This window comes from Humulus lupulus, chromosome 4, assembly GCF_963169125.1.
Source record: "Humulus lupulus chromosome 4, drHumLupu1.1, whole genome shotgun sequence".
Taxonomy (NCBI): Eukaryota; Viridiplantae; Streptophyta; class Magnoliopsida; order Rosales; family Cannabaceae; genus Humulus; species Humulus lupulus.
In genome coordinates, this window is record NC_084796.1 from 12,887,502 (window position 1) to 12,908,254 (window position 20,753).

At 35.2% G+C, this 20,753-nt stretch overlaps 2 protein-coding genes across 2 annotated transcripts; one reads left to right on the forward strand and one right to left on the reverse strand.

Annotated features, from left to right (window-relative positions):
- The first annotated feature begins 8,701 nt into the window (after positions 1 to 8,701).
- Positions 8,702 to 11,425, forward strand: LOC133829984 (mitochondrial phosphate carrier protein 3, mitochondrial-like). Its single transcript, XM_062259857.1, has 6 exons — positions 8,702 to 9,025; positions 9,395 to 9,756; positions 9,858 to 9,901; positions 10,561 to 10,775; positions 10,859 to 10,983; positions 11,107 to 11,425. Exons 1-6 carry the CDS (start codon positions 8,747 to 8,749, stop codon positions 11,153 to 11,155), a joined length of 1,074 nt encoding a protein of 357 aa, XP_062115841.1. The 5' UTR covers positions 8,702 to 8,746; the 3' UTR covers positions 11,156 to 11,425.
- A 285-nt stretch (positions 11,426 to 11,710) lies between these two features.
- LOC133829983 (uncharacterized) lies at positions 11,711 to 16,410 on the reverse strand. The gene is made up of 14 exons (XM_062259856.1): positions 16,237 to 16,410; positions 16,045 to 16,147; positions 15,848 to 15,967; positions 15,592 to 15,689; positions 15,031 to 15,114; positions 14,808 to 14,935; positions 14,585 to 14,657; positions 14,446 to 14,491; positions 14,213 to 14,322; positions 13,997 to 14,104; positions 13,861 to 13,920; positions 13,458 to 13,519; positions 12,101 to 12,413; positions 11,711 to 12,021 (listed from the first exon to the last, which is right to left on the reverse strand). The coding sequence occupies exons 1-14, from the start codon at positions 16,315 to 16,317 to the stop codon at positions 11,827 to 11,829; spliced, it is 1,581 nt and encodes a 526-aa protein (XP_062115840.1). The 5' UTR covers positions 16,318 to 16,410; the 3' UTR covers positions 11,711 to 11,826.
- Positions 16,411 to 20,753: the final 4,343 nt, after the last annotated feature.

Here is a 20,753-nt window from a genome sequence, read left to right on the forward strand (position 1 = left end):
CAACATTCTCAAATGCCAATAAATCATACCCCATTACCCTTTAATTCCCGGTAATGTTCTAATCGTCAAAGTAACCCCGAGACTCACCCCGAGCCCCGAACTTAGACCCGTTATGACTAGACCGAACACTTACATTCCCATGATCGTCTCATGTCGAATGGCTCAAACCAATCCACATATAATGTGGTAAAATTATAATTCACCCATATGCATAAAATTACACAGTCACGCCCCCAGCGGCCAAATTACCAAAATGCCCTTGCAATTAAAATATGAACCCATATGCATGCATTCACCATCATATAATAATATAATTCACATGAACATACATATAATCATTAAATATCATAATAAATCAATTATGGCCCTCCCGGCCTCCTAATCAAGGTCCTAAACCTTATTAGGAAATTTGGGGCATTACACTCGATCTCTCCTAGTGTATTCTTTTGCTCTCCACTGAAACCGATGAGGATTGTAGTCTTCTTTATGATCTTTGATTCATCTATCCCCATTTCCTTGAGAGCACTAAAAAAATGTTAGCTGAACTGCCATTATCAATAAGTATACGTTTAGTAAGACAGTTAGCAATGTAAAGTGCAATAACAAGAGCATCGTGATGCGGGTTGAGGAGTCTGGTTGACTTTGTTGTTGAGAAACTGATGGTTTGAGCTGGTAGGTTGATGGTATTCTTCTCTGTCCCACTGGACTCTCCTTAGATCCAGTTGGTCTGCCTGGCATGTCTTTTGACTGCTGAATGGGTGACTCCGCTTACCTCAGAGCCACAAGTTATTACGTTCATTGTCCGTTCATGAGTAGGTGGATTCGGTAGGGTTACTTCTCTTCGGACGGCTGACCTGTCTGCCTCATGCTGAAATGTTCATTTGCCTTTGTCTGTGAGCAAGTCAGTCAGGTGACCACATCTTATTAGGTTGGATACTTCGAGTCTTAAGGCAATGCACTCATCCGTTTGGTGACCGTGGTCATTGTGGAATTCACACCATTTTTTTTGTCTCCCTGGTTAGATGGAGTTTGTGACAGTAAGTATCCCGTGATCCGTAGGGGGAAAGACCGGGTAAAGCTATGCAATCCCACATCGCCTAGGGAAGGTCAAGTGTGATGATTCTAAGACTGTGTAGGTATGGGACTACACAGTTGAAGAAGGCTTAAATAGATTGATGGGTACTACCTATATCAACAAGATGCATCTTCTTTTCGGTAGCCCATCACTTGAGAACTCCAAAGTTAAGCATGCTTGACCTGGAGTAATCTCAAGATGGGTGACCTCCTGGGAATTTTTCCCAGGAAGCGTGCGAGTGAGGACAAAGCACACTGGAAAGACTCATGTTGGTTTGTAGGGCCAGTCGTCATTCGAGGAAGCAGCCATAGTGGGTGTTACAGAGTCCTCATCATTTCTGGCCATTTCACTTTGTCTCCGAGTCCTTTCAGTTTGCCAATGACGTTGGCTGGTGAGATTGAAAGAATGTATTCTGGTATCCTTGGTCCATCTCGGAGACGTGTCTCAAACGACCGGCTGTACTCCCTCCTTCTGTTCTCTGATCTACTGGGATACGGGTATGGCTTGGATCGTCTGTCACTCTGCTTTCTGTCTACCTTTGAGTCTCTTCGAGTGTCTTTCCTTGGAGAAGAGTGATAATAGTTAGCTTCATCCTCCTCCCATTTGATCTGTGCCCAGGCCTTGGCGAGAACGTCTTCGGTCGTCTTGCAATGATACTTGGTAATTTCTTTGTATAGGTCTGAGTCGTAGCGGAGTCCTTTGTGGAAGGCTAAGATGGTTGTGTCCTGATTACAATGGGTTATAGAAACCTTCTCTTTGTTGAAGCGGCCTACATAATCTCGTAAGGGCTCACCCTGTCGTTGAACTATGATGTAGAGGTCTTCTGCAGGCTTTTCAAGTTTCCTGCTACTAGCAAACTACTTAACAAAAGTGTCAGTCAATTGTGCAAAAGTAGAAATAGAATTATTAGGTAAATTAGTGTACCACTGGAGGGCTGGTCCAATCAGACTAGAACCAAACCCCTTACACATGCATGCTTCCCTCATGTCGTGTGGTATGGCAACGGTGAACATTCTTTGCCTATATTGAGTGATATGATCATCGGGATTAGACGCTCCATCAAACATCTTCATGTAGGGGTGATAACTCTACAAAATAGAGTTATTTTACCACTTTTTATGTGCTAATTGTTGCTTAATTATTGAGTTTTTAAGTAATTTATTAAGTTTTAAAGTAATTTTGAATTTATTGGGTTTATTTTAATTTTCTATATTTTTGTGTGTTTTTATAGTTATTTTGTTGTAAAATGTTGTAGTTAATTATTTGAATTATTGTTGTTTAAATTGAAGTAAAAAAAATGTTGTATTATTGAGCTTAAATATTAAATATAAATTAAGTTATAATTAGTATTTGCAAAGAATTAACTTGATTTATTTTATAGTTGAAAATATTTTATCATGATTTATTTTATATTTATTTTGTAGGGAATTAATTATCTTTTTTTTGTGTTTGGAAAATGAGGAGAAAGAAAGGAAAATGGCATTCTTGAAGAGGAAATAACAAAAATTGGCACAAGGGCTTGCCTCCTTTAGCACCTCCTGAAGCCCAATCCGCCAGGCCCAATAGCTGTCTAGCCCGTGCCTCCTTTTGCCTTTGCCCAAAGATGCCTTCACAGCTAGCCATCACGCCTGCACACCTAAGCCATCAGCCTTCGGACCAGCCTTCTCCCAGCACGCCTCCAGGACCAGCCATCTCCTTCCCTTCCTCATCTCACACCATCCGCCTGCCGCTTTACACGTCTGGGCCCATCTGCCAAAGCTGGCTGCCAGCCCAGCAAAACAAAAGAAAAATGTGTCTTGAGCCCAACAATTTCACCCTTGTCCCCTTTGCCTAAAAATGTCACACTTTTACCTCACTTTCTACACATTTTACCCAAAAAGCACCATTACACCTTACAATTTACCCCTATTTGCCATATTATTATGAATTTAATCAATTTAATTAATTTAAATTGATTATTTTAATAATCTCATTTGGCTATAAATAGGGAATTTTCAAGACCATTTGGGTGTGCTAATTTTGGGAGAGGTTACACTACACAAATTCTACACTTTCAAGACCTCTCTATTCTCTTCATCTTTTTCTTCTTTTTGGTTAATTTTTATATGATTTTTTAGAGGAAAAATTTCGAGGTTCATCCTCCAAATTTTCCTATTTATGTTTGTAATTTTTAGTTTGTATTTGCTATTTTAGTTATAAGTTTATAATATTTTTAAGATTATTAAGGTGATGATGAAACAATATGTAACTAGAAAGTGTTTATTTTGTATGTTGATTTCCCATTTTGTACAATAAAGTTTATGGATTTTCTTCTTCAAATATTTTCTTTCATCTTAAATATCTTGTATTTTTTATTGTTAGATCATATTTACATTTTGTTCTTCATTAGTGCAAAAACATAATATTCTTTGTGTAAGATGTGTCATTAAATTGTACACATCCAATGCTTAGAATAAAAATATTATGTTTTGTCTTATAAATAATATTCATTGATTTATTTGTTATTTCATTAGATTGATTTGCACTAAATGTTTTGAAATTATACTTTTTGAAAAGCAAAGATAGATCCTATATTTTTATAAAAACTTGTGCTTAAATAGAATATCTAATTTGAATAAGTGATGGTTTGATTAATTTCTACTATTACTAACACTTGGAAATCAATGTACTTATAAATATGATTGAACTTATTTTTTTGTAGATTTTATTATTTTAATAATCTTTCTTCTACCATCTTGTGTACAATTATTAATTTAAGTATATATATTGTCTTTAATTTCTTTATTATCATCTTTTATTTTTTTTCATTATACAAAAATCTCATCAATCTTTGGAGCTAGGCTAAACTTTATTAATTTTGATTTAAAATAGTTTTCTTTTCGATTTTAGACAACTCATTTGGGTTTGACATCCTTACTTACACGATCACTATTCTATATGAACAATTCGTGCGCTTGCGATATAAATATTTAAAACATACTCGTTTTGGGTCCATCAGGGGGAAGCTGAACTTTTTCGGCATTTCGACCATGGCTATATCATCGACGAAAGGTGAGTCAGCGTAGCAGCTTGCTGCACTCTTTTTAATAGGGGCTGACATTCCAGGAATCCACTGGATGAGTGCTTCCATCTCGGCGAATTTACGAGCCATCTCAAGATCTTGGATTGGAAGTGAGCTAATGTTGGTGTAGTGAGTTGGCCTACTCATGGCTGGGTGATTCAATCCGATTGTCTGTGTAAAATCCCGAATTTCCTAATGTGGCTTAGTACCTGGATTAGGGGCCCGGGAGGCACTAATTGAGTTATTATGTGAATTATATTATAATATAATTATGCTTGCATGTTAGAAATATTAAATATGTGTATGTGGGCCCATTTCTTATAAGAAGGGTATTTTAGTAATTTGACCCGTTTGGGGTATAAATGCAAATATGTGTTTGTGTGATTGAGACCACATTATTATGTGGATATATTTGGGTTACTTGACGCGAGGCGACCCCGATGAGCAAGTTAGCGGAAAAGTCACAACAGGGTTTTATACCCGGCTCGGGGTGAGCTTGGGGGTAATTTAGTAATTTAGTACATTACTAGGAATTAGTGGGTAATGGGAAATTATTTGTAATCATGTGAGAATATTGGAGGTAACGGGAATTATATGATATAGGTTGTGGATAGCGGGGTTTGAGACAAAGGACAAAATTGCCCTTGTGAGCACTTAATGAATAAGCTAAGGGCAAGGGAGCAAAATAGTCAATTTTGTCCAAGTATAGGACTTGGGGGCCTGGGAACGTAATAGAAGGGTTAGGAAACTCAAAAACTCAATTCTCAGTGGCTCACTTATTTCCTCTCTATCTCTTGAAGTTTTGGAAGAAGTTTAGGGAAATTTAAGATCAAAGCTTGGGAATTAAGGTGTTAAACTTACGGAACTAGAGGATTAGCTCACGAGGATCGTCATAGCAAAGGTAAAGTCTTAATTCAAAAATTCATTTATGAAATCTCTGTGGTTTTGATTGAAGCTTAAAGTCTTGCATGTTTGATGGTTGGGAATTTGAGTTTTGAGATTTTTGATGGGTTTTAATCTAGTATTTAGCTGGGTTTGGTTGGTGAGAAGGAGTATATTGATTGTGGGAATTGAGTTGGAGGATTGAGAGAGAATTTGGTGGTTTTTGGTTGGGTTCGGCTAAGGGAAAAACCCAGAAAATCTGGGTTCGAAGGGCTGGGCCACGGCCCTACGAAGCAAGAAGGAGTCAGAAGGGCTTGGAGGCAGAGGCGGGCCGCGGCACCTCAGGGGAGCGCCGCGGCGTGTGTTGTTTTTCCAGGGAGGCCGAGCCTCTAACTTAGAGACGGGCCGCGACATGGGTCTCTAGGGCCGTGGCCCTTAAGGGGATTTTTGGCCCTAGTGAGGTTTTTAGATCAGGAACTTAACCATTTGGGCTCGGGGTCGATTCTACTTCCTTGTTGAGTGGAATTCCACGTCCCGAGGGCTAGTATTTGGTCTGGAAGCTTTTATTCTTCTGTGGTTGATGAAATTCCTTATTTTGGTTGTGACTATGTCTACGCTAAGGGCTCGAATCGGGGATCGTACTCAAAGTGGCGTCGCTAGTAACTTGCATTCGGATCGAAGGTAAGAAACTGCACCCATAACGTGAATGTGTGATTAGAGCTTAATCAACGCTGAACATGATTATGTTAGTGAATATCTGAATAGGTACACTAGAATGCGCGTAATTATGATTATGCCTATGACTGCTATTCGAATGTATTATAATGCATTGCAATTGTTGATATGAATGCCATATGAGATGTGTGGTTGTCTGTTGTGTCTGGGAAGCTTGGTTTATAAACCAAAGGGTTATTAGGTTGTTGAGTGGGGATCGACTTATTATTTGAGGGCATATTGGACTCGAAAGACTCGTCGTATGAGTAGAGAGTCTTAAAGCTTCGACTTACAAGTCGGAGGCATGTGAGACTTGACTTATAAGTCAAGGACTTAAAGGACTCAGTTTATAAGCTGAGATTGGCATGGTGCACGTGGAGTGCAGGCCACCATGGTTGGGCCACCCTGGGAGTGCAACATGCACTTGACTGGCTCGGTTGCCAACAAATTGAAAGGAAGTGCGACATGCTCTTGCGTGACCCCATGGTTGCCAATTTGTATAATGAGTACACCAGTTTCAGTTATTACTGTTTGATAGATATATTACTCTATGAACTGTTTAATATGTTTTTTTGTTGAGTCTTTTGGCTCACAGGTGCTTTGTGGTGCAGGTAAAGGTAAAGAGAAGCTCAACCAGCCATGAGTCGGAGGGCGATAGCAGTGACATGTACATATGCAGTCCGCTCGATCACCATGGCCGAGATGTTCAAGGGAACTAGGGTTAAACCCAACTTTTGTCGCCTAGGTCGGCTTGTTATGTAACTTGAATGTTGTAACCAGCTTTTAAACTTATATTTTTTGGGATCCCGTTTAAAGAACGTGCTTTTAACTTAACGAAAATGCTTATGAGTTGACCAAAAGTTTTAATACCTAATCCTTTAGTGGCTTAATCACACGTTTAGTCCAAATGACATGTTTAGCAGGTCCAGCACTGTTTTAAACACACTTGGTAACAGACCCTAATTAGCAGGGCGTTACAGTCTAGTGCTCAAGTATGTTCTGACCAGCTCCAATGATGGTCTGGCTGGCTCCAATGGTAGGCTGACTGACACCTGGAACATGTTGTTGTCCGTGTCCAGTGCCTAGCTGACTAATGGCTGGTTGACTGGCTCCTGGAATCTGCTGTTGACCAGTTGCCAAGGCTGGCTGGCTGAATCCTGGAATCTGTTGTGGTCCAGGCATAGATGAATGTCCATGTTCAGTCATAGTTGCTTGTTCACCTGCATTGGCAATAGAATTCTGTATTTTAGACATGGTGGTGGAGTTTGATAATTCCTTACCGGGGATGATGGAACTGTCTGACTCGGTCCATCATTGTTAGAGATAGGGGTGAGGTCACCCAAAGGTTGCATCGGGCTAATCGGGCCTCAGAAGCGAGATGGCTGAACCTCGGTGGCTTAAGTGGACATGGCCTCCATTCGCATGAGCAGGTCAACATTCTTATCTTCGAGCCTCCTCATTTTCTCGCGTTCTTCATTCATCTGGGCGGTAAGAGCAGCGAGTTGGGCGGATAGATCGGGTGTCTCAGTCACGTCTGACATGGCTCTCGAGTGAACTCCTTGATTTCTTTGTCAATCGTTTGATTGCTAGGGTCCCACGGTGGACGCCAAATTGTAGATGTGATTTCCTACAATTGATTAGACGGGCACCAGCAACCTATCAAGAACAAAGAGAGAGATGGTAGTTCAATTGGGAGCATCGGTGGGGTGTCAGCCAAATAGACTCCGACGCTCAAGTTAGTCGGGTTGAAATGAAAGATAATTGAAAGTAATAAAACTATGATGTAAATAATGAAATACTGACAGATGGATGAGTAATGGAATGGTCATAGTGATGGTGGTGACGATGGCGGGACCGTAGGAGGTCAGATCAGACTGACTGATTCAACTTGCTTGACTGGATCGCTGAGAGAAAGAATAGTCTTCGTTTCAATAAGAAAGTAAAAGAGAGTCCAGTGATTATCAAATGCCCCGTCCTCAACCCCTGAGGGTCTTATTTATAGTTGTTCTTTTCGTTCTGTTCTCCTCTCATCTATCTCGCCCGTCTTACCAGTTCTTAGTGGTTCTTCTCCGATCTTTATGGGAAAAGGAGCGTGTACTTTGACAACTTCAATGTCCCTAGCTGACTAATTGCATCCGGACTCGAGCCTGGGTACCAGCTGGCCCATTGGATGGTTTTTTCAATATGTGTGTGCCCATTTACATTAGTTTGGGCCTTACTAGATTATTGGGTCTAGCAAGCTAGTCTGACTGACTAGTTGGACTTTAATTGTAGACAAATTTTGTCCGCTACAGTAGCAAAAAGTAAAAATAAGCGGTTTTGTTGCCAATTATTTTAGATATTTTATTATCAATTACTCCTAACTATATCAGATTTAAACAAATTATATATTATTTTATATACTAAAGATCGAAAATTTTAAAAATTGTTATTAGTTGTAAATTTCTAGGGAGCTTACTCCCGTGATTATATTTCGTCTACGATTGTGGAGTTGTGCTGAATGTGTCTTAATTAGGGCAAGTCCAATGGGACTACATCATTGTATTTTGCTGTTGTTTTAAGAGCATACCAAACCTAATCAGGCCAAATGTTATCTCATTTTACTAATTTTTTTTTTCTTTTTATATTAATATTTTATGAATAAATAAATATAGATTTATATTATTTTATTTAATAAAATAAATTAATATAAAAATATAGATTATAAATTTTAATATTGTGATTGGAATGAATAAAAATAGTGATAAAATTTTATTATTTTGGTAGTGATTTAATATCAAAACGTGTAGGTATTGGCATGATAGTTGACTTCAATGGTTGTTGACTTAAATAATATTCAGAGTCAAATATAAATCCAAAATCAATTTGAGGAAAAGAAAGGGTATTGAGGTAAATAAAGAAACTAAGTAGGGGTAAAATTGACCGAGAAAGCTGCTATAAAATGGACGTAAGAAAGAGCGCGTAAACAAGTGAAACGTTTAATTTTCTCAGAAAAAGAAGTAGAAGAAGTTTTCATGGCTCCCCAAGAAAATTCTGCTCATAATTCTATGATCCCCAGCTTCATCTACTCTTCTTCTTCTTCTTCTACTTCGTCGTCAGGTGTCTACGATTTGATACGGACGAATAGCGGAATGACTCCAACGAAGGAGAGAATAGTGATTCCGGTGCCGAAGGAGAAGCTCGAGATGTATACGCCAGCGTTCTACGCTGCATGCACGTTCGGAGGGATTTTAAGCACAGGACCTACTCACATGTCTGTCACTCCTCTCGATCTCGTCAAGTGTAACATGCAGGTTCAATTGGAATAATCTCTGTTCTAACATTTCCATTTCCATTTCTATCTCATTCTTATTAGATTCAATTTTTAGTTTTAATTTTCTTAACATGTATGCGATCGAAGAAAAGGGTTTTAATGTTAAATGATAAGAAAAATTGTAAGTCAATTGATTCGAATTTGATGGAGACAGGTGATGACTCCCCTCAAGTTTGGAAGAAAATTCCATATTTTCTTTGTTTAATTATTTGAAAATTTTATAGTCTTTTGAATTTTCTAAAAAGGTGGCTTTCGGGTGGAGTAATAAAGGGTCAAATCAACCAATTGAATGTTGGTTAATATTTGGCTACCTTTTTTGAATATTGATGATGGGTTATTTTCAATGTAGATTGACCCAGCCAAGTACAAAAGTATCAGCTCTGGATTTGGAGTATTGCTCAAGGATCAGGGGATTAAAGGTTTCTTTAGGGGTTGGGCCCCAACCTTGGCCGGCTACAGTGTTCAAGGCGCTTGCAAGTATGGCTTTTATGAATTCTTTAAAAAGTACTACTCGGACCTTGCTGGTCCTGAGTTTTCAGCTAAGTACAAGACCTTGATCTATCTCGCCGGTTCTGCATCGGCCGAGGTCATTGCTGGTGTTGCTCTATGCCCCATGGAGGCAGTCAAGGTTCGTGTCCAAACTCAGCCTGGCTTTGCCCGGGGCTTGTCTGATGGGTTTCCCAAGCTTCTCAAATCCGAAGGTGCAGCTGGGTATGATTCTAATTACAATCTTTCATCAAGTCATGTAAATTTTGAGTAATACAAAAAGTTCATTCTGAAAATTTTAATTCATGCATTTGATATATTTGCAGGTTGTACAAAGGGCTTGTTCCTCTTTGGGGACGTCAGATTCCTTGTAAGATTTTCCTGCTTTAACATAAATTGAACATGACCCTGCATGCATTGCTTACATGGTTGTGTTTAATGCCATCTATCATTTTATACGTTGAGAGTTGGAACGGTTGCATTATTTTTTAATAGTAAGCCTAGGTAACCATTAAACTATTCGAGAACCATAAAACTATAGCAATTGCTATCAAATTTTTTAATTTCAAATTTTTTCTTTTGACCTTTCTTGATGAGAGGACAATTTTTTTCTTCATCAAATTCCATGTCCCGTTTGCTATATGTCACCATGTCCTCAACTAGTTAACATGTAATAACTCAATCAAAATACCATTTTTATTAATTGTATAAAATTTATTAAATTTAATGAAATATTATTTTAATTAAGTTATTGCATTTTATTTGGTTGAAGATAACAATTGAGACAGAAAATTTCAATCCTTAATAGCGAGGGTCGGCCCTAAGTACTATGTAGGTGCTCAAGAGGGACCTCATACTTTGTAGCTAACCACATACTTGACCTTTTGTTTTAGATGGAAAGTTTACATTACGTGTGATTAAGCTGCAAGTATTTATAGCTGCACCTTTGCTTTATTTTGGCATGAACTATAGAGGGTTTTCACTAGTATTTAAACACAGGATATTTTGTTCTTCTTTCTTGGTTGCCAGATACGATGATGAAGTTTGCATCATATGAGAATATAGTTGAGCAGCTGTACAAGCACGCCATCCCCACACCTAAAGAGCAGTGCAGTAAACAGCTGCAGCTGGGAGTGAGCTTTGCTGGTGGTTATTTGGCTGGTATATTATGTGCTGTCATTTCACATCCTGCTGACAACTTGGTTTCCTTTCTCAACAATACCAAAGGAGCTACTTCTGCTGATGTGAGTGAAAATTGTTTTATAAATGTTTTACTTCTACTTCTTTATTACATGCTTTCTTATGCTGTGAATAATATCTTGTATAGGCCATAAAGAAGCTAGGAATGTGGGGTCTCTTTACTCGTGGCCTTCCTCTTCGTATAGCCATGGTTGGAACCTTAACTGGTGCCCAATGGGGTATCTATGATGCTTTTAAAGTTTTTGTTGGATTGTAAGTTTCTCTTCTACACTTTCCCATGTTTTTCTCTCTTTAGATTTTGTGCTTCGTGAATTTTACAAGTTACTTTTCACGCCATTGACGAGGAGTTTTTTTCTTTTCTTTTCTTTTTACTAGTCCAACAACGGGTGGTGTCACTGCCACCCCAACTCCAGCCAAGCACTGAAGTAAAAAGCTCATGGTTACACGCCAAGTGATTCATTTAATCTATTTTTTTTCTTCAAATATTTATATAATTTATGGTTTCTGAGGCCGCTGGCAATAAGATGCTCCTGGGTAGTGTAGTCATTTTTATTTGTTTTTCCATCAAGTGTGTAGTCTATTGAAGATTGTATATATGTTGTTGTTCTCATTGATAATCGACAGTGGTTCAAGACATTCCGTCTTAGTGTTGTAACAATAAGATATTAAATAAAGAGAAATTTATTTTTGTGTATTTTCTTACTGTATCTGGTTCTTGCAATCAAATCCATATTTGAGCAATCAAAGTGTGATATTTCTGAAGCTGATGAGACTCGTTAATCTTTTACACTATATTCATGCACAGATAGTATTATACAGCATGACAATTTTTGAGTAAAAACTCTGTTATTCCACCCCTCCAAATCCAATAATAAAATGCTTCTTTTCCCCCCGACAAAAATTGACCCTTCATTCCTAGAAAAATTGACATGACACGAACTCCTTGGAGCCAATCGGCCAATGATGTTATTGAGCATCATTCAATGAATTTCCTTTACTTGATTAAACGATCAATCGGCCAATGGTGTTATTGAGCATCATTCAATGAATTTCCTTTACTTGATTAAACTTCAAACGATCAACTGCTCAGTATGATCATGACTTAATAGGGAACACAGTATCGAAAACAATCCTCGCAAAATTGTGTCGAACCTCTGGCAAGGATCCCAGAGCCAATGACTCGTAATGAATCTTGCTACCTTGCTTTGACACAAATCCTTGCTCCGCACCGCCTTTCACACACTCAAAAATCCGACACACTCTCAAATATAATCCCAGTGGGATCAGTACCTGCATTTTGAGATTTGATATGAAAGGTTTAAGCTTTGAAACAAAGTCTTGGGAAAAAAAAGAAGAGTAAAGTGCTAACCAAATCTGAAAAAGGTGCTTTGGAGTAGCCTGCCATTGCATGAGAGATAGCATGCTCATCAGTCATCTCGTTAAGCGCAGCCTTAACACAGCGTGCAAGATCCATAATCTCGTTTGTCAAAGCTCGAGTACTCAAATTCACAGGTTCCAGCAATTCGGGAAAGCTAGCATCATGTGGTGTGGTGATTCTTCTGACTATTTCAAATGCTTCTGCGATATTCCCACCATTGTGGATCAAAAGACTGAAGGCTGCAACTACCAAGGGATTCCGAGGTTGGTCAGATAATGCTTTGTGGAATGCCAAGATTGAAACCCTGAAAGCATAAACCTATTATTATTAAGTCTTCCTTGGTTGGTTCTAACTTTCAACGAACTTTCGAATATTCCCAACTTCTATGTATGTTTAGTCTAAAATGACAGTCGAAGAAATTGGTCTTGGATGACTTACAATGAAATTGGAAACTAAAAATGAGGAAATATACAATAGGGTATCCTTAGTTTTGAGTTAAAACTTTTACCCTCTATTTTAATATACTCATTTGATAAAACAATACATTAAACTCAAATTTGGTCACATATATTTTTAATTTTAACCACTCCTTCACTTCCATCCATGTCGTTAAGCGTACTGGCTATTGAAAATATTAAAAATATATTTGACCAAATTCATATTTAAGATATTGTTTTTCTGTTTTGTAAAGCACAAAGTACCACATGAGTATTAGAGAGTTAAAATTGGTGTTAGGTCAAAACCAAAGTACAAAAATGGTAATACTCCCATAAAAGTAGTAACTAAAAACACAAAATCTTGTATAGTCTTGAAAATGGCTCTTCATATTAGATATGATACACTCAATTTGAAGCTATTTATCCTTGTGATTTTAACAAAGTTATAATGAGAACGTTTAGTTTGAATGGAACTCTATGGCTAGTGAAGTTCATACAAACTTACAAAGAAACGTCAGAAAGGCATCCAAAACTTTTTTTTTTTTTTGAAACTATGCTCCCCACCTAATCCTACAATATTTGCAGATATTGGAGACTTTAAAACTATAGCAATTGCTATGAAAGAAATCAGAACGGACTCGAACCTCATGAGCAAACTACATGCTTGACCATTTGAGCAACTTTTCTCTTGCGTTATCTAAATTTAATCATTAAAGGCAGCATAGAGCATGTATTGTAATCCAATCCAAGAGTCTCAAGCAACATAAAAAAAAAAAAGAAACCCAACGCGGTCTAATACCACACAAAAGTAAGTGATCCACTAAATTAAAACAAAAAATCATCCCGTTATATATTTACTCTATAATGGCAAAGGAGTGCAAAACGAGCAGCATTTTATCAAAGAATCTTACCATAAGCTGCTATGGCATGGCTTGTCAGGTGCCAGAAGTTTATCCATGTTAGAAAACAGAGACTGCATAAAAACGAAATGACATTCTCTTCAGCAAAGAATAACGAAATACTACTTGATATCATTGGTTTAGCATTGTATTAATTGTAATGTTTAAATGGATAAGATTTTTTTCCCTACAAGTAATGCTATAATCAACAGTGTAAAAGAAAACCAAACTGTAGTAATGCTATAATAGGGGTGAAGTTCTAGTATCTATGTCTAATCAGGATGAGGAAGGAGAACATTAACCCAGTGGAGAATTAACATCTAACCAGTGGTCAAAAATCAATCTCATACATTCAAAACTAAATTCTCTCAACAAGCTAATAGATACTAAACAATTGGGAAAACAATCATATTACCAAAAGCATGTTTGATCTTGTGTCACGTCTTCGAAAACCACTGCGAACAAAATAAGCTGCCTGCAATTTTAGTCCATATCAAACTAGCCGTTCCAAGGTTAATAGGTAATAAAGAAATTCAAACTCTAATTAATACCTGGATGGGCAGAAGTATTTCTAAAAGTCCAAATTTCCATAATAACCTTAAAGAAGCTTCAGCAGAACCATATGCTAGCATGTAGTTGACTTCCATTAGAAGCCTTTGCTAAATCAATTTATAAGAAAAAAAAATTAAGACACCTAGAAAAATTTCATGCAATATCTAATGCACTAAGAAGAGAAAAAATATGAGGGTGAAGGAAGCTTTAACCACCTTGTCAAGTCTCAAAACTGACACAGATAAATTCTTAACAGAATGAGCTGTTTCCCTTGAAATGTGAAACCCTAAACGAGCTGCAATTCTTATTCCACGAAGAATACGAGCTGCATATAAATTGGAAAGACACATTAGCTTGGTAGCTTCAGCGTGCTCATAGTTATGCATGAGTCGAAATCATTGCAAATAGAAACCAAATGAAACTGGAAATAGAAGATGCACTGACGCACCACAGTCCTGTTGGAAAGAAGTGCTTGCAGGAATCACCGTTCGCACCTATGCCCGTAGGAGATTACATGAGAATAGACGTAAGATTCAGCTATTAAAAAGTAATACTTATGAAGCCAAACTACCAATAATACAGCATACTTTAGATTTTCTTATATCTTCAACTCCTCCCAAGTAATCATACACTATACTTGCGTATGGATCAAACATTAACCTGCGCAAACAGAGAGAGAGCCATAGACCTTAAAAGAGATGGAAAATGGCAGTAACTAACATGTCAGTATTAAAAACAAAATAAACCACAGAGTTGTATGCGACAGCATCAAAATCAATACTAATTAAACTACTAAGATCTATAATTAACCCGTTAATAGTGAAGTCCCGCTGCAAACAATTCCTCCAACGTGCATAATCCTTTCCATCACAACCAAAAGGAGACTGATGACTTGAGTCCTCACCAACTCTGTCTCGACATGTGCTAAAACTTGAAACCTAATTGAAGAGAATGTAAAAGAATAAATTTTTGTCAATGCCCATAGAAACTATTACAACATAAAATAGTTTTAAGACCATAAAAGTTTACAAACCTCTATAATGGTATCATCAAGGTGCACATGACATATAGGAAATCGTTTCCCAACTATTTCACACCAGGAAAATGCTTGTCTCACCTGCAAATTGAGTCAACATTGACCACATATTATGTGTTAGAAAAGGCATCTGGGATGGGAAGTTTTACTTTGACACAGAAACATTCAAATTTACAAAAAAGACTAAGATTATATTTAGTTAGGAGGAAAATAATAGAAAAAAAAACTTTTTATCTCATTTTTTTACCTGCTTATTACAAAAGGCATTAGAAAAGCCATTCTGCTGGAATAATGAAATAGCCATTCCTTCATTAAAAAAAAAAAGGAAAGGAAAGACCATTCCATTGCACGATAATTTTTTACTCATATTAAATTCATTCCGCTCCATTCTCATTCCTCTATTTTCACTATTTCCAACCAAATGACACCTTTAGATTTCTTATCATCTTTTAATTTGTTTTCTTCTTATAGTTTCAGAAACATTGTTCAGTGAAATTAACCCAAAAAAGGAACATATTAACCAGAAAATGTTAAGGTAGAAATGAGTAGTAAAGTAACCTCTTTTAGTTCAGCTGTGGTGATTATGTCAAAATCCTTGGGTGTCCGCTTTAACACAAGATCCCTAACACAACCTCCCACAAGATAAACCTCGTATCCTACAAGAATAAAGCAATATAATTGCATAAAATATATACATATACAAACACACACTCCAGCCAAAGAACTATCTTTCATAAAGTTATGATAAAATTTGCCATTAAAAATGAGTTTCTCTATCTTTGCAATGCCACTGTTAAAAGAAAAATAGTAATACCTTTTCGCTTGAGATTATTAAGAACCCTTCTCGCAGGCTTAGAGATCATAGAGTTCGTAATTCCAAGCTCCTTGGAGCTTAACTTCTTCCATTTCTGCACCTTTTCGTTCCCCGAATTCCCTAAAAAAATAAAGTTGACGACTAAAAATCCATTCTTTAGCTACTCCCAAGTAAAACAACCAAAACTTTTTTCTTACCTTTCTCATGAACCGAATCATGAGAATCTGAAATACTGTGCTTTATGATATCTGGTGGCCCTTCAAGTGCTTCAATGGCCGACGTTATCGGCCGTGGCCACACCTGTAAAAATGAATAACAGAACTGGCGCTCAAACATTCATGCAATATATACAGATATATACAGACGAAGAAGAGTTAATAGAAAATTACCTTGCGAACGAAGCTGTGAAACAGAGGGTTTCGAAGAGGGACTTGGTATGGGCAGGTGAAACCTAAGCCCGTAATCGCCATTGATGGAGCACTGAACTATTCACCATGTGGTTTTGACGCAGAGCTTAAACCCTACAACTTACAGTTGATCCCAAAAGAGGTTTAGCAAGATTTTTTTTTTTTTTTTTTTGGAAATCTACAAAAATACACTAAAAGTTAAAAAAAATATGAAAAATACCATACATTACAAAAAAATACTGAATTTTTGGATAAAAACACGAAATGGAAAAATTGTAAATACGGAGTGGCAAAATCATAAATAAAAGCTGTAAAATATAATTTCTTGTGATCAACGTTTACAAACTAGTAAATATATGTTACGAACTTGTAAATATCTGTTACGTGTTTGTAAATAATATTTACAAAATCAGTTATAGAATTGTAGATTTTTTCTTTTTTTTTTGTAGATAAAACTTACAAATAAATTCGTAACTAAAATTTTTATTTTTATAACAATAGTTTACAAGTCTAGTTTTACAACTAAGAAATATATTTTTGTAACTAATATTTACGAAAATATTTTATAGTTAAGAAATCATAAACAAAATATACATAAAATTATTATACTTTTTCATATTGTTACAATATTATACCAAAAAATTACATGAACCATCATATTTATGCTATACAACTTAAAAATATAAATTTAAGATATTCATTATTTATAAAACACTTTATTAAATATAGTGGTGAAATACAATATTTTTTAAAAAACAAGTTTTACATTTTTGTAACAACAATTTACAAAACTAATTTCACAACTAAAAAATTTATTTTTGTAACTCACATTTACATATATATTTATAAATTTATTTACATGATTATTACAAAGATTTACAAAACTAATTTTTTAACTTTAAATATATTTTTGTAACAAAACTTGAAACTTGGATTAGATTATGATTTTGATTTAACATTGAGTGTTGAGACTTGACTAGCTATGATTTAAAAAATATATATATAATATTTTTATAAAGAATAATAATATTGTGATTATCTTTAATTATATACTATAATATATAGTTATTAATATTAATTTTAATTAACAGCATATTGTAATTTGTATATATATTTATTTTTTAAGTAATTGTATAAATATTAACTTTAATATTAATAAATATATTTATTTTAAATAAAAATAAATTAATCTACCTTATTTTATTGAAGGTGGTAACTATAATTATTATTACATTTATTATTATATTAATTGATAGGCTTAAATTTTTATTAAAAATTAAGACAAAAAAAATAAAACAAAGGTAGATATATATATATATATACATGTAGGTGGGAAGAGCTGTATTTTTGTAATTTATGAGTGGAAAACTGTATTTTTGTAATTTATTAAAGCTATCGTATAAAACAAATTTTTGTTTATATTACCGTATTTTTTTTTGGTATAGACAAATTTTAAATTATGGACCCCATGTGGGCCCAAATAGTGAATTGGATTCTGTATGGGCTTTATTGTTTTGAATAATACTGGCTTTCCAAGATTATTGCTTTTATACCAATTGATTTATTGCAAAATCCCCACAGAGCCATTTTTTCTGGCTTTCCTGAATGAACTATTGAAATTAATATATAATTTAAAACATGTGATCTACACTTAACAAATTGTGGTATACATTTTAAAATATTTTAGATCCTGTGACATACAATTTAGAACTTTTGGTAGATATTTTAAAGCATGAGCTATATATTTCAGAAATATAACATTTTGCAGCGAATAGGGTTAATGAAAAGAAATATATTAAAAGTATATCATTTTACTATAACTTAAAGAAATAGAAGTTGTGGGTTTCAATTTTCAAAGAAAAAACAGGCTAATTACAATATTAGTGGGTAAAATTTATCGGAAACTATTATTAAGCTTATTTATGTTTAATTTGCTCTTAAGGTTGGTATTTATGATACAATCTCCCAACTTATGTCATTTTGAAAGCCCAAGAAGACTTTTCAAGTTAATGGACCCTGTTTTCAGTGACAACTTAGGGATAAGTTGAAAATTAGTAAGTTTAATGAGTTCTTAACTAAAATTACCTCATAAATATTTTTAGCTTAGCTCTACCCATTTTTTTTACAGACAATTCCAAATTTACCCTTGACCACATGGTTCTCTTCTAAAAACAGTATCCACAGATTATAGCGGTATAATAGGTATATTGATTGAAATAGTGGGTATTATACTCAAACTTAAAAATTGTAGATAAAAAAGAAATGGATTACCTAAAAATGGCTACTGGATCTAATTTCTACGACAACACAACCTAAGTAGGCCCTACCAATCTTTGGGGCCCACTATGCTCTATCTAGCTTAATTTAGACTTGTGATATTTGTTTAATATCAGTTATCAAAAACAAAAACAAAGACAAAGGCAAAATTAAGGTTTTTCATTTAATTAATTAATTTTTTTTTTTAGCAATGATAACATTGTTATTGTTATTTAAAAAAAATATCACGTTCAGAATGTAAGGAGGAAACTGATAAATGACATATGGGTTGTTATAATACTACAACTTATATTAAAATTTGTGGCAAAATGACCTTTTAAATCTTTGGATTATTTTCTGTTCACTAGAGATTATTTTGTTAGCCATTTCATATTTTAGTATTTGGAGATATATTTTTTTTTATTGAAAATAAAATTGCTGTTTAAAAAAGCAAAACTAATGCACCTAAACCCTTATTAAATTTTAAGTTGCTTTTGTATGAGAATATAGAAATATTATTCATAAAAAAAATTATATTATGCATAATTTTAATTTTGAGAAGTGATAAGGAATTTTAATATATATATATATATTTGCATTTTCATGTTTAAATGTTGACATTATTTATTTTGAAATATCATAAATAATTAATAAAATCAACGTGAAAAACAATAAAATAAGATAAAATAAAATGAGTTGATTAAAAATAGTGTATATAACATTTAGTTTTAATTTTTAAAAAAAAAAATCCAAAAAGAAATTAATGCATTTAGTAAAACAAGTTTAAGTAGTGCTAAAAACCTCTACTTCTACTTGTCATATAAATTTTAATTGATTATTTATAATATACTTCAAATATAAAAGGGAAATTTGATTAATCATACTTACATTAGCTTAATAATTAAAATTTGAACCAAAGTTAACCACCATATGATATCAATGCTCATCTTTCATTTAATACCAAAAATGCCCCTCTCATAACACCTTTCCTCTCTATTCTCCCTCTTCCTCTCTACCTCTCTTCACCATACCTCTCTTCACCATACATTCTCTCTCACTCTCTCTTCACCATACGTTTTACACACAAGATTTTTATACTAAAATCTTGCAAGAAAGATACACATTCGGACATTGTGGATTGTTTGAGGAGAAACACCAAGCTTTGTGTTATTTTTGCTCATAGTGAAGAGATTAAATGGGTAAGTGATTTTCTTTGATTCTTGTTGTTGTTGGTTGCTTTTATGATTCATAATGCTGTTTATATGTTGGATCTGTAGTTTGTTGGTATTTTTTGCTGTTTTTTTGGGTGAAAATCGTGTTATGTGAAAATCTGCGTTTTCTTGGGTTCCCTGAGTTTTTTTCTAAATGCCCGATAGTGTCCGATAGAGACCCGATACAGGCACGATAGTTGTTGAGTTTCAAGGTTAGGGATGAAGGTCCGATGGCAACCCGATGGTTGCCCGATAGTTTGGTTACCCGATGGTTATAAAGGTACGATGGCTACCCGATGGTTGCCCCGATTATTATTTTAAATCTATACACCATTTTAAGTACGATAATGGATCGATAGTAGTCTGATATATGCCCGATTGTTATTATTAAGTTACTGCGGACCTAATAGTACGATGGTACTCGATGTTACCCGATACTTGCCCGATATTAGTGTTTTAAGTGATCAAAAAACATAAATAAAACTTTGCCCGATACCGCCCGATATGGCCCGATACTGGTACGATGCCAAAACATTTGAACTAAATTTCGACATTTTGTTGCCATTTACTGATTTTTTTTCTTTGTACATGATAGGGTCAACTTTGTTCGCATACTTAATGTATAATGGTGTTTGGGAGCGTGAAGGTAGAGATTGGGTTTTTAATGGAGCCGAAAATTTAACGTTCGAGTTGGAGAAAGACATAACTTACTCACAACTTGTTGAACTTCTGTACTCAGAGCTGGAGGTTGACAAAGTGCAGTATGACCTGAAATTAGAAGTGAATTATAAGTACATGAAAGGGTTAATGTATCGGCCTGAACTTATAAGGAATGACAAGGGTGTAAGCTTATATTTGTCAATGCTTTTGAAGAAGCCAGATGAATTTGTTCCCCTTTTTGTGACTTTGGTGGAGAAGAATATCATTGTTGATCGTAATCCTCCACCAAGTACTGTTAAGGATACTCGTAGTGAGGTTGGGACTTATGTTCCAGAAACAAATCCGGAGGTGCTGGTAGCCACTGCTATACCT